The 16,089-nt window shown below is 38.9% G+C and overlaps 1 protein-coding gene across 6 annotated transcripts in view; it reads left to right on the forward strand.

The window, feature by feature from the left end:
- The window catches only part of ZNF385B (zinc finger protein 385B), a 366,382-nt gene extending 351,155 nt beyond the window's left edge, over nt 1–15,227 (forward strand). For 4 of the 6 annotated variants that reach the window (XM_006151637.3, XM_006151642.3, XM_006151641.3 and 1 more), the window contains 4 exons: nt 9,276–9,521; nt 10,883–11,061; nt 11,634–11,735; nt 13,749–15,227. In XM_006151637.3, the coding sequence (XP_006151699.1) occupies nt 9,276–9,521; nt 10,883–11,061; nt 11,634–11,735; nt 13,749–13,967 (746 nt within the window). In that variant the 3' untranslated portion in view covers nt 13,968–15,227. The remainder of the gene's footprint in view (nt 1–9,275; nt 9,522–10,882; nt 11,062–11,633; nt 11,736–13,748) is intronic. The other 2 variants (XM_006151639.3, XM_006151638.3) reach the window with 2 other exon arrangements.
- Nucleotides 15,228–16,089: the final 862 nt, after the last annotated feature.

The raw sequence follows: 16,089 nt of genomic DNA on the forward strand, positions 1-16,089 counted from the left end.
CCCTCTCTGCTGAACATACATGTCCTCTGTCATTAAAAAATATTACTTTGAGGGACCAGTGTTAGCGTAATGGCTATGTTGCTGGACTCCCATGTAGTCGACCGTGGTTTGAGTCCTGGACCCGGTGGCTTAAACTCATGCTGGGTGCATTTATGTGCGTGCCCAAGATCCCAAGAGTAGAATGGAGGAAAAGGGATTGCGGCGTGGCCATCCCTCCTGAGGGGTGATTTCTCACTTTCTGTCTCTCCATCTCTCTCTTTCTGGCAAGCGCATACACCCTATAGCAAAAGCCTCTCAAAAAAAAATATTACTTTGAAACATAAATCATTGTTAATCTTACAAAAATATGTTTAGCTCCTTTAGAAATAAAAGAAATGCAAGGCAAATTAACAATAAGATACTGATATTTCATATTGGACTGGTAAAAAAATACAATGGATGCTTATGTTAATAACGTTTGGTGAAGCTAGACATCTCTCACAAAGCTCCTACCACTATTCGTATAACCATTCTGGAGGGCAGTTTGGCAATGTGCACCCAAAGCTTGAGAATGTGCATGCACTTTGTCCCAGCAATTTTTCTTCAAAGCTTATATCCTGAGGAAATTATACAAGTTTAAGGCAAACTCACAGATAGCTGTATTCATTGCTATTTATATGAGTGACTTGAGTATGTGAATTCAGTGGGGTTAAAACATAATTGCCTGTATATTCTATTGAATCGTCAAAGACAGTGTCAGATGTCAGAAAGTCTCATCTTGTGTATGGTTAGGGCGTGTGTGCTCCAACACAGTATCTTTTTACATGGAATCTTGCTATGTCACAATTGCCTCAGCCTCTGAGTTGCTGGGACTATAGGCACACACCACCATACCCAACTATGAAAGTCAGATCTTGTTTGAAACTTTAGACTCTTATCCAAATGAACACTTCCACCAAACTCAAGCTAAACCATGGACAGGGGGCATACTCTGCTTTTTTTTTCTTCTAAGTCTTATCTTGTCTGATTTTTTTCTCCTTTCGATTGTTTGAGATGGGGAGGGGAATTAGAAGAGGAAAGGGGAAATGTTTTGTACTTAATGGCTATCACTGGTGTCTACTTGGCAGGTGCCCCAGATGCTGTCTTTCTCAAGGTCTTTATGGAGTTGACTTCCTGACCTCTTCCAATCTGTCCTCTACTCCTGCCACTAGAGATTCACTGCTCAGCCTCTTGTTGCCTGACCACCTTTTAAGGTGTCCTATTGACTTGAAGAACATTTATTCAGCCTTGACATGCTAAACTGAGATTACAGATCCTTTTACTTCTTTCCCTTTTTGTTCTAGCCTGGTCTACTCCAAGTTTCCTTGGGTATGAGGGACAGATCACCAAGACTGGGGATGGCTGGGTCACCAGAGAGTAGTCTGACTGGGGAGTGAAATACCAGTGTGCCATTCTTACACGCTCTTCTAGTTTTACCAGTTTGGCTGAATCTGGAATCTCCCAACCAGACTAGAAATGCATGACTTCAGTGAGTCTCCGGTTCCTTAGGCTATTCTTTTATAGACTGAGCAATTGAGTGATAGGAGGTTAGTAGCAAAACCAATTCTACTGCTTTGTAAAATCTCATGGTAATATGTCTAGGAACTCCTGGGGGGACTTTGTCTAGCATGGAGCAATACTAAAGATGTTTTCAGTTTTAAATCGAGTACCTCATTGAGGCAATGGAAGTCCTATTCAGTATTAGAAAAAAAAAATCTTGATAGAACACATGCATAAATACATGAAAGAGAGAGAGTGGAACACCCTTCTGCAGAGTCTGGTCATGCTGTGGCAATCCCTTTCCCCCAATCCTAGTTTGTCAGATCTCGGGCACTCTCACATGTGCCCAGCTCAATTCCAGCTGTCTGGGCTAGGGATTTGAATCATGTGGAATCTGACTTCTTTGTTACTGCTGTGCCATGGAGCTGGACAATTCAATATTCTTTGAATATTAATTAAAGGGCAACCAAATATCAAAAGAAAATTGGCTGAATTACACCTGTAAAAAGCAAATCTGGCATTATAAATCACAACTCTATCCTACATTTATTGACATAGAAAGATGGTCTTGGTTTATTGCTAAGTGAGAATGTTAATTACAGGATGGTTCTGTACATTTCTATTTAGTACTGTGTGAAAAGTAGTATGAAGTAGGGACCAGCAGTTGGCATACTGGCTATGTTGCTGGACTCCCATGGGGCCGACCATAGTTCGAGTCTCAGACCCAGTGGCTTAAACTCACGCCGGATGAGTGTGTGTTTGTGTGTGTGCCCAAAATCCCAAGAGGAGAATGGAGGAGAAGGGAGTGCGGCATGTCTATCTGCCCTAGAGGAGTGATTTCTCGTTTTCTGTCTCTCTGTCTCACTCTGTTGTTTCGGCGAGCACATGCGTCAAACCTCTCAAAAAAAAAAATCATAACTGTAGGTCAAAGGTTAGCAAACTACAGCCTGAGGGCTAAATCATAACTGCCAGCTTCTTTTGTAAATAAAGATTTATTGGATCATACCCATGCCAGTGGCTGCTTTCTAGACACAGAACAGTGGCCACAGAGACAATATGGCAGCTTTATAGGAAAACATTGAATCAACTTCTATTCTAGATCATGGAATCATGGGTAATAGTAATCTTTTAAAATATTTAATGACTTTGTTTTCTAAAGAAACCAAACATTTGTCATATAAAATATGTATGATTATTAAACTTTTGAAACTTGCTTATAAAAAATTACATTAGTAAAATTAAACTCAAGAATAAATCTTTTTTTTATTTCAAAAGGTTTTTGCTATAGAAAGAGACAGAGAGACAGAAAGGAAGAAATCACACACACACACACACACACACACACACACACCCATTGCAGATGGCCACACCACGATCCCTTCTCCTCCATTCTCCTATCAGGGTCTTGGGCACGCATGCACACCTGTCCAGCATGAGTTTAAGCCACCAGGTCCAGGATTCGAACCGTGGTTGACTACATGGGAGACCAGCAACATAGCCTTTATGCCAATTGCTGGTCCCTCGAGAATAAATCTTAAAATGGAATGATAAAATTTGATTATAGCTTTCAAAGTTCCAATTTAAAACATAAGTCCTACATTTTGGAAAGAATTTTATTTTGACTATTTTTAAGATGAAGACCTATTTACGGATACTGCTTCTATTTAACAGACATTTAGTTTCTTTTTCCTTCTTTTTTTCTTATTTTTAGTGAGAGATTTTTGCTACACATGCGCTCACTAGAGAGACAGACAGAAAGTGAGAAATCACCCCTCTGGGGGGATGGCCACACTGCAGTCAATTCCTCTCCATTCTCTTCTCAGGATTTTGAAATCTTGAGATTCCAAAATGCACCTATTCCAAAATGCACACGCTCATGCACCCAACGGTGAGTTTTAAACCACCTACCTGGTCCAGGACTCAAACCACGTTTGTGATGGGAGTCCAGCAGCATAACCATTATGCCATCTGCTGGTTCCCAGGATTAACTTCTTAAAATGAGTTCAGTGACCCAGCAGGTGCCATGGTTGTTAAAGTGCTGAACTCTCTCATGGCTAATTGTGGTTTGAGTCTTGGACCTGGTGGCTTGAAAATCACTCACACAGGGCACATGAGCATGCCTGCCCAAAATCCTGCGAGTGGAATGGAGGAGATGGAATTGCTATGTAGCCATCGCCCACCAGGGGAGAAAGGGGAAAAGTCCATGTCCATGTGCTCTGTGGCAGAGAGAGACAGAGAGAGGAGAGAGAGAGAGAGAGAAAGAGAGAGAGGAAGGAAGGAAGGAAGGAAGGAAGGAAGGAAGGAAGGAAGGAAGGAAAGAAGGAGAAGGAAGGAAGGAAGGAAGGAAGGAAGGAAGGAAGGAAGGAAGGAAGGAAGGAAGGAAGGAAGGAATTGTTCCATTTACTTAACTCTGCAACATGAACAACTTGTGATGTTCAATGTTGCACTACTTCAAGTTTCAGTTTTGGAAGGAGTTTTACACTGTATTTCAAAGGACGTTTTGAAATGAAGCTTAATTTCGTGAGATAAGCATGTACATTTTCAGCCAAAATCTGAACTTTTCCTAAGAATGTCGGAAAGATCATTGGCAGAATGACTCCACTCATGGAGCTGATTTTCACACCGAAAGATCTTAGTAGTAGCTACAAGTTTAATTTGGGGCATAAGAATGAACTACACGTTCAAAGCAAACTAAAACTAAGAAATATTGTTCCAAAGAAATGTTGAGAAAAAACTAAGACAAACTAGTTTGTTCCACTTACTTAACTATAGGACTTGAACAACTTGTGATCTTTCCTGTTGCGCTACTTCTATTTTCAGTATTGGAAGGAGTATACAGTGTATTTCATGCGAAGTTTGGAAATAAAGCTTACTTTCACTAGATAAGCATGTAGATTTTCAGCAAGAAACCTGTACTTAGAGAGAGGAAGGAAGGAAGGAAGGAAGGAAGGAAGGAAGGAAGGAAGGAAGGAAAGAAGGAGAAGGAAGGAAGGAAGGAAGGAAGGAAGGAAGGAAGGAAGGAAGGAAGGAAGGAAGGAAGGAAGGAGAAGAAAGAAAGAAAGAAAGAAAGAAAGAAAGAAAGAAAGAAAGAAAGAAAGAAAGAAAGAAAGGAAGGAAGGAAGGAAGGAAGGAAGGAAGGAAGGAAGGAAGGAAGGAAGAAAGAAAGAAAGAAAGAAAGAAAGAAAGAAAGAAAGAAAGAAAGAAAGAAAGAAAGAAAGAAAGAAAGAAAGAAAGAGAAAGCAAGCAAGCTGCCACCAGAACTCCTGGCACGTGTAAATCAGTATATTAGTCTTCTGAGGTTGTGTTTGAAGAATATAGTACTACATTTGATGAATAAGGTGGATGATTTTGAGTAAAGTTTTTGGAGTAAAAAATAAGAGTGACAAATATTAAAAACTGATTTTATTTATGTGGCTTACAAACTGAATTTAAAAATGGTCCCCAGAAGAAGGTTTTTTAATGTTTTGAGCTTTGGAGAACAAGTGAATCAATGTGTTACTTCCTAAGGAGGGTACTTTGAAGAAATAAATTCACTTGGATGATTAATTACGGATATTTTTTACAAAGGGCAATTCTGAATTAGCTGAGCAAATTTTACTTCAAAATCCTGTAGGATAAAACCTTAAAAAAAGTCTTTGAGTAATCAGGCAATAATTAAGACAGTCAAAAGACCTTCTAATTAACATTAGGTGAGGGAATACTTGAAAATGGAATTCATATTAACTAGAAATTCCAGATGACATGCATCTTTATTAAAAGAAACTGCAGTAAACAGTACACTAATTAAACTTTTAAATACACAGTATAAGAGGCTTTAAAAATGCCAGTAAGGAAAGAGAAATAATATAATGGCTTTTTATTTAAAATATTAAGCAATAGAGATGAAAAATAATAAAATTAGCCTTCAAAGTTTATAAGTTTCCATATCTAGAAAAATACCACAATTACATGTGTGAATGCCTCAGTGTTTTTCTTGATTTTAGGATCTATTTTATTGACTAGCTGTGATTAAATTTTTTAACAAAATTCTCTGAATATGGTGAAATCACTTACGCATTCTCAGAGTCCATTTTTTTCTCTTAATATTTTCAAAGACTAAGACTCTGGCCGATGTAAGGGGGATGGGAATCAAAACATCATTCATCTAAATTTCAGATCATGTGAATGTTAAACACACCATCTCTCTCATTATACTTTAAAAGAGTAATTTCTGCCTTTAGTATACATTTTAATAGCTTTAAGGTATTTTCTGCTTTCTGGCTCAATTCGTCTTTGTATTTCCCATTACCTGTTTCCAGCTCTGTGCTCAACTATATCAGGGATGTATTTCATTAAGAAAACTCAGAATTCTCTTGGCCAGCTCTGTGGCCTGGTCATCCAGGCACCCAGATCTCACATTCAGTTCCTAGGCCTGGCAGACCTAAGAAAATGCTGAGCACACATGTGTGAGTGCCCAAATCTCAAGAGGTGGAGAAACAGAAGAGAAAGGATTGCTGCGTGCCCGTGCCCCATGGTGGGGTGGGGTGTTTTCTCCCTCTCCTTCTTTCTCTGCCTCTCTCTGGGAGTGCATGTGTCCTCTGGCAAAATTAATAAAACAAATAACACACTTGTAACATTTGAGAATCTTGTATTTTTTCTCCTCACCATTCACTTCTCACTTCTTTTTGTCTCTGTTCTATGCTTATCTAAATTTGGCTTTCAAAACCTTCCCTATGTAACTTCTTCAGTGAAAAATGTCTCTTTCTTCCCAAAGAGATGGAATAATTTTCTGCTCTATGCTCTCAAGCCTCTTACCAGTTACTATCATAAATTAGAGGTCCCTGAATGACTCTCACTTCCCCTCCTCAACTCTTAACTTTCTATACCTACTTTATTTACTATTCTCTTCAGTGTCTAGTACATCAGCAGCAATTAACATATTATTAATATGCATTTTAATTAATAAATTACCTCTTTTAAAAGGAGATATAGAAAGGAAATCCGTTTAATTTTTCTTAAGGAAATACGGATATAGAGAAGTATGTATAAGTTTAAAGATCTCAGAATAACCTGAATCAGATGATAATTAACAGGATAGATATTTTCAGTTAGAGCAAATAGACTTTAAAACTAAATTGCAATTATAAACCAAAGCAATAGCTCTTTCACAACTAGGGTGACTGTTGCATGCTTTTATGTTAACAGTATACTAAATCTCCCCTTTGTATGGAAGATAATGCACTGTACAGTGACCAGTTACCAAAAACATGCTACCTATTACTCTGTGCAACATTATTTCATTCTGATGAGCTTCTGTTTCCTCATCTTTAAGATAAGAATTATTATTTTAAGCTTTACCTATTTTGTACGTTTGTTGTGAGAGATAAGATCATGTAGATGAAAGTACTTTGTAAACTATGAAGTTCTATTGAGTCATCAGAGAAGTCATGATGTGTTAAAAAAAAAAAGAAAAGTCATGAAGTGTTTTTCTATGCAAAGATGCATTATGACTTTTCCAATGACCAATATATAAATGTAAGGGTATGTGAGGGACACTGATATAGGGACATTTAAATAGTAATCTGAGAATGAGTGAGTGGATGACAAAAAACAGGTCAGATTCTTTTGGGTCAAATTTATATGAAATATTTTATGAAATGCTTGAAGCAAAAAGAAGATTCTGGTGTGCAATAACTTAAGTTTCCATCAAAAAGAAACTGAGTATTTCCAAAGGGGCAAATATTAAGATTACTTTGTTGCTTTTGGAGTTTTATAAGATTGCAAATTCAATCTGATGAATCCTTATAGATGGGAGAGTTCCAGACCTGAAATAATCTTACATCTAATTTACTGGGTATTACCAATTAGGAAGAATGATTTTCTTTCTTTCTCTCATACTATTGAGGTCAGTTTAATAAAAGTGTAAGGCCTTTTCCAACATCCTTCATGCCATTCTGAAGATTTAATACACTCTCTGAAAGGGGAGATGGAATTTGAAATTCAAGGATGGGAAAGGATCTCAGCATTCATTTATTCTAAACAACCTCCAGATATGGAATCCTTCTAGAGAACCCTCACTATGTCTAATCTTGACCTTAACAGATCTCAGAGCAAAGGATGGAAATCAACTGTTGGTACTTAGGTCAACTAGGCTTTTCTTTATATTTTACTAGAAATAATCTCCCACCATTTTTTCTTTATTTCTTATAGGGCATGTGCATTACCAGAGACAGAGAGAAAGAGGCAGAGGCAGAAAAAGTGAGAAATCTTTCCTCAGAGGGGATGACCACACCGGATTCCTTTCTCTTTCATTCTCCTCTCTGGATTCTGGGCATGCACACGTGCCTGGCGTGAGTTTCAAGTCACTGGGTCCAGGACTTGAACCATGCAGTTGGTCATGTAGTATCAAGTTGCCCCAACCTCTGGGGCACCTGCTGGCCCCAATCTTTTACCATTTTTGATGAGTCCTGAAAGCTTAGGTTTGCCCATATGCAGAACCTCGTAACTAACATAGAAGCACATACTACACTGCTGTTCCATAGTCACTCCTTCCCTTGTCAGTCAGGCCAATGGTATATCGTTTAAAATTAGCTGGGGTTATTAATAAATATATTTTCAGTTTTAATGAGAGCTAATCAGCATATCTATAGACATTTTCTAAAAATACTAGCTCTGTTAGGACTTTGCTGTTACCTACACAGTTCTAGTTTCTTCCCCGTAGGGGTCACTGAACAGAGCCTATCTTAAATAACAAATGAATTCTGATGAGTTAGATTCTGTTAAAGTCACTCTGACCTCTCACAGCCTGAGATGGGCCTTGAGGTTTATAAGCTTTTAAAAGTTACATAATCAAACTTCCAAGATGTCGGTAAATGATTTGGCTAATTGTCACACCATGTTTATGGTTAATGTTAAACTTTTGATTTAGGTTGGCAGTAATTAATAAGCATAATGAACAGAATCCTTATCTCATATATTTTGGAAAATTGTACTTAAGTTCAAAGAGAAAAAAATAAAATGATCTGAACCCAAAGTAACCATGTTTCTTCCCTCCCCTTCACCCCACAACTCAAAAATAAACATTTAACTTGGTGTGAAAATTGAAAAACTTTATGTCATAGTTAAAACATGAGTAGTCAAATGAAATGAAGGGGGCCCAACAGTGGCTCAGTGGTTCAATGTGATGCTCTGCAACAAGTACTCCCCTGGGAAGGTTCTGGTTTTGCATCTGAAGGATCCCTGACTACACTACCCACATGCATGCCCATTCCTCAGGGCTGGCTGAAGGCTATGCACTATGGGTGGATTGCAGCATCCAGGCACTGTTGAGGGTGCGTCTCTCTTGATAATGGAAGAGATAAATAAACTTTTTTAAAAAGAAACTAATATTGCCTAGTGAGTTCTTTCATGTTACCTTCATATCATGTATTGGGGGTTAGCTACACACACACACACACACACACACACACACACACACACACATATATATGACTTCTCTAGAGCATAATTTACAATTCAAGTATATCAGAAAAATATATTACCTGCTCCTAGTGGGGGAACAGTCATTTTTCAAGTCATCATTACATTCGGGTGATCTAATATGTAAACTGATGACACTGAGTTGCTTTTAAATCAAATTCTATCAGCTAAAATCTGTGTTACAATAAAAACTACATATAGAAATCGAAGCTCTCTGTTTAATGTGTTTATGGTGATTTATCTGTGTTTATTTATATGTTATATTAGACTTTAACAATCTCTCTCTGCATCTCTCTTAGAAGACAAAGGAAAGTTAAAAGCCAACAATTCCAGCCAGCTGCCCAGCTCTGAAGGGGGCTCATTTCTCCTTAAATCTGGCACAACACCCTTACCGCCTGGTGCGGCTGTGTCTCCTTCCAAGAGTACAAATGGAGCTACCAGTACTGTTACTGAATCAGAAGAGGAAAAAGCCAAAAAGTTACTCTACTGCTCACTATGCAAAGTGGCCGTGAACTCCCTGTCACAGCTAGAGGCACACAACACAGGTTAGCAGCTCTCTCTTTAATTTAAAGAACATTGATTAAAAAAAAAACTTTCCAACACAATACCATGTCTTCTCTTGTTTGAATATTAGGTTTGTTCAATGTCTTTTCTACTTTTTTGATTCAAAAGAGTGATTCTAGTACACTAAGATCATAGCGACTTTGGAAATTGTGAGATGAAAGCAAGTTGGAGCTAAAACTTGTCCCATTCTCTATTTCCTTAAGAGCATCTAACATTTCCTAAAACTTGTTCTGAAGTGACAGAGAAGACAACATACACAATATTTACCACAACACACTTATAAGAGAAAAAAAAGAAAGCAATCTAAAAGTGAGGTGATAGGGAAAATATTGTATAAATTATAGTAACCGAGTATGGCAAAATATATTAGAGCCAATGCCATGACACAGTGACAGCATGCTGCTCAAGAGAAGCCAGCCCCCACAGGGTAAGTGCAATTTGAGTCCTTGGCCTGGTCAGTCTAAAACATGCCAAGCACATGTGTGACTATCCACCATTCAATGGCCAGAGGACTGGAAGAAGGGGAACGTGACATGAGCAGACAATGTGGAGGGTACATTTCTCTCCCTCTTTGGTGTGTGTGTGCAGGCACTGTATCATAAATGAAGGAGAAAATGTCATGTCTTACTCAGCCACTAAAATGTAATAATAAAAATAATGTACATGACTTGATAAGTGAAATTTCCAGGATATTTAATTAGCATAATCTTAATTATGAAAAAATATTTTTTAGTATATATATATTTTTTGAGAGGTTTTTGCTATAGGGTACGTGCACTCGCCAGACAGACAGAGACAGACAGAGAGATAGAAGGCGAGAAATCATCCCCCAGGGGGGATGGCCATGCTGCAATCCCTTCTCTTCCATTCTCCTCTTGGGATCTTGGGCGCGTACACACACGCGCCCGGCGTGCGTTTTAAGTCACCGGGTCCAGGATGCGAACCGCGGTAGACTACGTGGGAGTCCAGTGACATAGCCATTATGCTAACTGCTGGTCCCTTTAGTATATTTTTAAAAAGAACCTGAAAACAAATACACTAAAACTGGTAACAGGATACATCTGAGTGGTAAAAAAATACATATATATGGGTAATCTTAGTTTTTTTATTCCTGTCTATACTTTGCATATTATTTTTTGCTCTCATGTTTTATTTATTTATTTTTATATTTTATTGTATCCTTTTATGGTTTTGATTTCTTACAGTAAACTTATAGTCAACATGAAAATCGTCATTTAGAAAGCACTGGGAACTTCAGTCCAAAGTTAGACTCCTCAAGGATAAGAAAATAATTTCATGTAGTTCCTGAATAGCTATGTAATAATGTCCCTTTCTGTTTTAGGATCTAAACACAAGACCATGGTTGAAGCTCGTAATGGGGCTGGTCCAATTAAGTCCTATCCTAGACCAGGATCAAGATTAAAGATGCAAAATGGCAATAAGGGGTCAGGACTACAGAACAAGACATTTCATTGTGAGATCTGTGATGTTCATGTTAATTCAGAAATTCAACTCAAACAGGTAATGTATCCCAACTTAGTGTACACTATTGCTGGTGGTTGCCACTTGCCAATGTATCTCCTCATCTGCAGAATAGTCCTCACTGTGCCCACAGTTAAACTACCAATCTTAATGGGATTGATAGAGTACACCACAGGCAGAAGCTATGTGGAAGAAAGTCAGTACCAAATATTTGAGCATCTACTATTATTATATGTCAGGTCCCACACTAGGTGTAAGAGATAGAAGGAAGAGACCAGCAGTCACTTGGAGCTTATGGCCGAGCAGGGATTTCTGGTAAACTGAGATGCTAAACCTGTCTCCTAAGGACCCCAAATCTAGTTAGGGAGACAGGCTCGTCAGTAACAGTAGTAATATCAGGCAAAACTTCCTAAGAGGTAAAGAGAACAGGTGCAGGACAGAGGCATTACAACGGGATAACTGTGTTAATTTAGAGATTGCAATGTTTTTACCCAACCCATCTTGGAACTATGGACATGTAGTGGGGAACGGAGACACTGCCACCTGGAAATGTATCTATACGTGGAATAAAACTTACATTTAGACTTAGCTAATGCATCAAACTTTTTCAGCACATTTCTAGCCGAAGGCATAAAGATCGAGTTGCAGGAAAACCATTGAAGCCAAAATACAGCCCGTACAACAAACTGCAGCGGAGCCCAAGCATTTTAGCAGTAAGTATACCTTAAGGGCTTAGCTCCTTGGTGGGGCAGACGTCAGAGTTTGGCAGGGGTTGTGGGTAAGGCAGGCTAGAGACTAATCAGCCATGAAATGTTTTAATAGCCCTCATAGACAGATGCCTTGGCATGCGCTGCTTCATTCTTGCTATAGGACACCTTGAAGAAAACTTCCTTAGAAAAATGAAATTGGATCTCTTTCAGTACTAACACCTTACCTGTTACCAAGACCCTATCAAGACTACCTTCTTCGGTGTATAAAGAAAACTATAGGCTTAGGGACAAGGATAAAAGATACCTGAGGAATCCTGGAATGCATTGCATGGAAGAGGGATTACTTTTGTAAAGCAAAAATCTGTCCACTTAAATTAATATTCTCTCACTTTTTGCCAATTTATTTTGTGTGTGTGTGAGAAAGTAAAATGAATGTTTGTATTGCTTTCTTTCTATACTAGCAGGCGTGTTAGTAATCAGCCTGTCTTACCTGCTCCCAATATGTACCGTTTTCCATTTCTTTGCAAAAATACCTAAGGGCTCCAGCAATAGGTGTCATATAAATACCCAGATGGATGGATTCTGTAATCTCCTGGGACTCAGCCCAGTTTGGTTTTCAGTCTGGAGATGAAGGTGGGATGAGCCAGCTGGAGGCAATGCAGAGATTACCTTCCAGCTTCCCTAAAGCCTCCAGCTGAGGCTGCAAGCAGGTGTTACCTGCATTAAGCAAATCCAGATTGCAAATCTCCTCCTGATTGCAGAAAAGAGAATTTAAGGATTGATTTCTTCACAGGGAGATTCCACCCTGAGAGTCCTTTAACTAGAGAAAGTTTCTAACCCACTTCTAGCTTTTTTCCCAACAACAGGAATTTGACTTAGCTGTAATTTTCCAAATGCTCATTAAGGGGCTAGCATGCCAATAGTGAACTGACTTTTGTTTTCTTAACCCTTCATGGGACCCTAATGTTCTATACCAGTTACCCAACTTCCATGCAGCTTATCTAAGAGAAGTAAAGGGTCATGCAGTCTCCAAAACAAAACAAAACCACCAACAAAACTGTCAGCTCTCAGTTGCACTGTGGTTAAAGACAAGTCTAAATTTCAAATTGCCTAAGCAGAAACCTTGTTTGTTTGTTTGTTTTTTTCATTCCTTCTGAGCAGCAGTATAAAATATCTTTACTATCTATTCAGAGAGGCTCTCCTATGTATACTCTAGCCCCTTGTAAAGACCACCTAAAGAACTGAAATGGGTCCAACTCTGTGGCTTCGTAGTTAAGGGAGCCAGGTCCCATATGGCTGATTGCTATTTGAGTCTCGGCCCTAGCAGCTTGAAAAATGTGTTGGAAGTGTTCTAAATCCCAACAGGATGGAGAAACAGAAGAGAAAGGACTATAGTGTGATTACCCCCCACTGGGGGTGCTATCTCTCACACTTTCTTTCTGTTTCCCCAACTCTCTCTGGTGAGCACCCTCTGTCAAAAAATAAAAAAATAAAAAATAAAAAAGAAAGAAAGAAAAAAAAAAAAGAAAAAAGAAAGAAAAGAAAAGCTGAAATGGAAACCTTCAAAGTAAAGCAATGCCAAGACCCATTGAAACCAGAATCATTTTTTGACTTCTGTGAGTAAAGATTTTTAAAATGTAAGCCTTCTCAGGGCCAGCAGATGGCGTAGCAGTTATGTCACTGGACTCCCACATAGTCGACCGCGGTTCGGGTCCCGGACCCGGTGGCTAAAAATCTCACGCTGGTCTCGTGTGTGTGTTTTTCTAAGATCCCCAGAGGAGAATGGAGGAGAAGGGATTGCAACGTGGCAAGACACCCCTAGGGGGTGTCTCACTTTCCCTCTCACTGTCTCTGTCTCTGTCTCTCTACAAATGCAAGAGCCCTAAGGCAAAAATCTCTCTCTAAAAAAAAATGTAAGCCTTCTCAGTATTTTTTTTAACTTATGAAAATGTATCTGCAGTGCTTTTATTTAACAACAATACCTCTGACCCCATTCCGATTTTCTTCCTTCATTAGGCAAAACTTGCATTCCAGAAAGATATGATGAAGCCTTTGGCCCCAGCCTTCCTGTCCTCCCCACTGGCGGCTGCAGCAGCTGTATCCTCTGCACTGTCACTCCCACCCCGGCCATCCGCCTCACTCTTCCAGGCACCAGCCATCCCTCCAGCTCTTCTGAGGCCAGGACATGGGCCCATCCGCGCCACTCCTGCCTCCATCCTCTTTGCTCCATACTAACATCAGCAAGGCCCTCAGAGGGTAGAGGCTAGTAGGAAAGCTGAGAGGGAAAGCCAAAAGGATTCAGCAATTTTAGCATTTGTGTTGCAGTACCCTCACCCAACCACAGAATGCAGTATACCACCCTGAGCCCCAACTCCAAAGAAAAACTACTCACTAGATTCAAGAGTGCTTTTACGGACCGCTCCTGTAATTTAGGCATCTGAGCAGCCTAGGCTTTCTCTCCCTACTCACCCAGCAGACCCCATTCAATTTGTGTATCTGAGATACTTGGTTTCTTGAAGCTGTATCAGTTAGAGATTTTAAAAAAGAAAGTTATTTTCTATTTTTCCATGGGTGTGATCTGGCTTAAAAACATAAATTACGGAATATTTTCCTGACAGACTTGAAAACTAGGATCTTCCTCAGATGTCTGTAAATAACTCTAGAATCCAACTGGGCATATTCTAGTGCAGAACAAAAATAGATGAACGCAAGTGCTTACTCGTGGGTACCATCTTACCAACGGATCACGTCTTCTTTTTTGGTGTACTATTGTTGACAGGGATTGTGTACTGTTTTAGACCTAAGTACTGTTGTATCCTGTGTAGTACTAGCTCTGTATTTCTTGTCTGAATTAAATATTTTTAGTTGCTGTGTAAATGTTAGGAAGCAAAACAGCTTTGAATTTTCTCTTTCAGAGAGCAAAAATAATGTATTTTCTTTATTTCACATTTTATTTGGAGATATTTAAACAAAATAGAAAGCCATATAACATAGCTATAATTACAACCTCTTTGCTATTTTTGTTTAACTTATTTTGTAGCTTCCTTACTGGTTTGAGTTGCTAAGCAAATATATACAAACAGAAAAAGAGCTTCCTAAATTGTACATTTTGGCACCTCTTGTGCATTCTGCAAGAAGACAATGAATCCATGTATTTCTACGTAATGATCTCCTTCATTTTTAACCTGTTTTCATTCGTAATGATGCTACATAACTTTGTGGCTCCCTAATGCAATAATGTACAGAAGATTAAAAATATATATATTGAACATTTTGTCTCTCTGTTCACTGAATATGTTGCAGGTCATGCTCCCATGCCCCCCTTTCTGAGCTGATTACCAACAAGACCGGAATGTTTGCGATATCAGGGGCAAGAGGTATCATAAAACAATAAAACAGAGTGAACTCTTTTAGAGCATCTATATCTGCAATCTGTAAATGGTAAAATGTCTGTGTATTTTTTTAAATGTACCTTTTCAATAAAAGTCCAAAAAATAATCTGTTTGTATTTTCAAAATTATTTTCTCCTGAGACACCTCCAGGTTGAAATCATCTGATGAAAGGTTTCCAGTAGGTGTGAAGATTGCATCTTACATATTTAGCATTTGCAACTCTTATTTGCAGCTTATTTATTTGTCATGTTTATTCATTACGGTTCACAGCATCTGCATGAGGCAAAACGTTACTGCTGTTTTCCTTCCAAATCTCTATCAAGTTAGGCCAAAGTTGTTGTGAGTTCACCCAAAAATCACAACAGCAGCTGGCTACATAATTTTGGCTCTGGTGTTTTAAACTCATTGAGGGCCCACTGGACACGAACTCTTCTTTTATTGGTGCCCATGGCATTCATCTCATTTTAGAGAATTTTTTCACTTTATCCAGTCAACCCAAACTTCTGTCCTTTCACCTCATACTATTACTATTATTATTATTATTATTATTATTATTTTATTTAGTGTAAGAAAGAAAGAAGTAGCACAGGACACATAGAGTGAAGTATTTTTGAGAGTTTGTCACAATCCTTCCTGCAGCTTTCCGACCAGCTAGGACCACAAGTGGGCCCCGTCACCACCCTGACTGCTTAGATTGGTCCAAGAACTGAACTGGGGCTTCCCACGTGGCCCCAGAAATGGCACAGTGGTGTGTCTCTGACTTACACCACTGCAGCTGGGCCTCTAGTACTTTTTAAACATAAAGATCAATAGATCACTGTTTGTTATGGTAACTTACTGCTGCTCAACAAACTAACATTTAGTAACTTAAAATACCAACCATTGGGGTCTGATGGTACAGTGCAGTGGTGAAAAGCAATACTCTGAAAGGCAATCCCAAGTGGGAAGGTTCACTGTTCAAGTCC

The sequence above is a fragment of the Tupaia chinensis genome, unplaced genomic scaffold, assembly GCF_000334495.1.
Source record: "Tupaia chinensis unplaced genomic scaffold, TupChi_1.0 Scaffold000322_1, whole genome shotgun sequence".
Classification (NCBI taxonomy): Eukaryota; Metazoa; Chordata; class Mammalia; order Scandentia; family Tupaiidae; genus Tupaia; species Tupaia belangeri.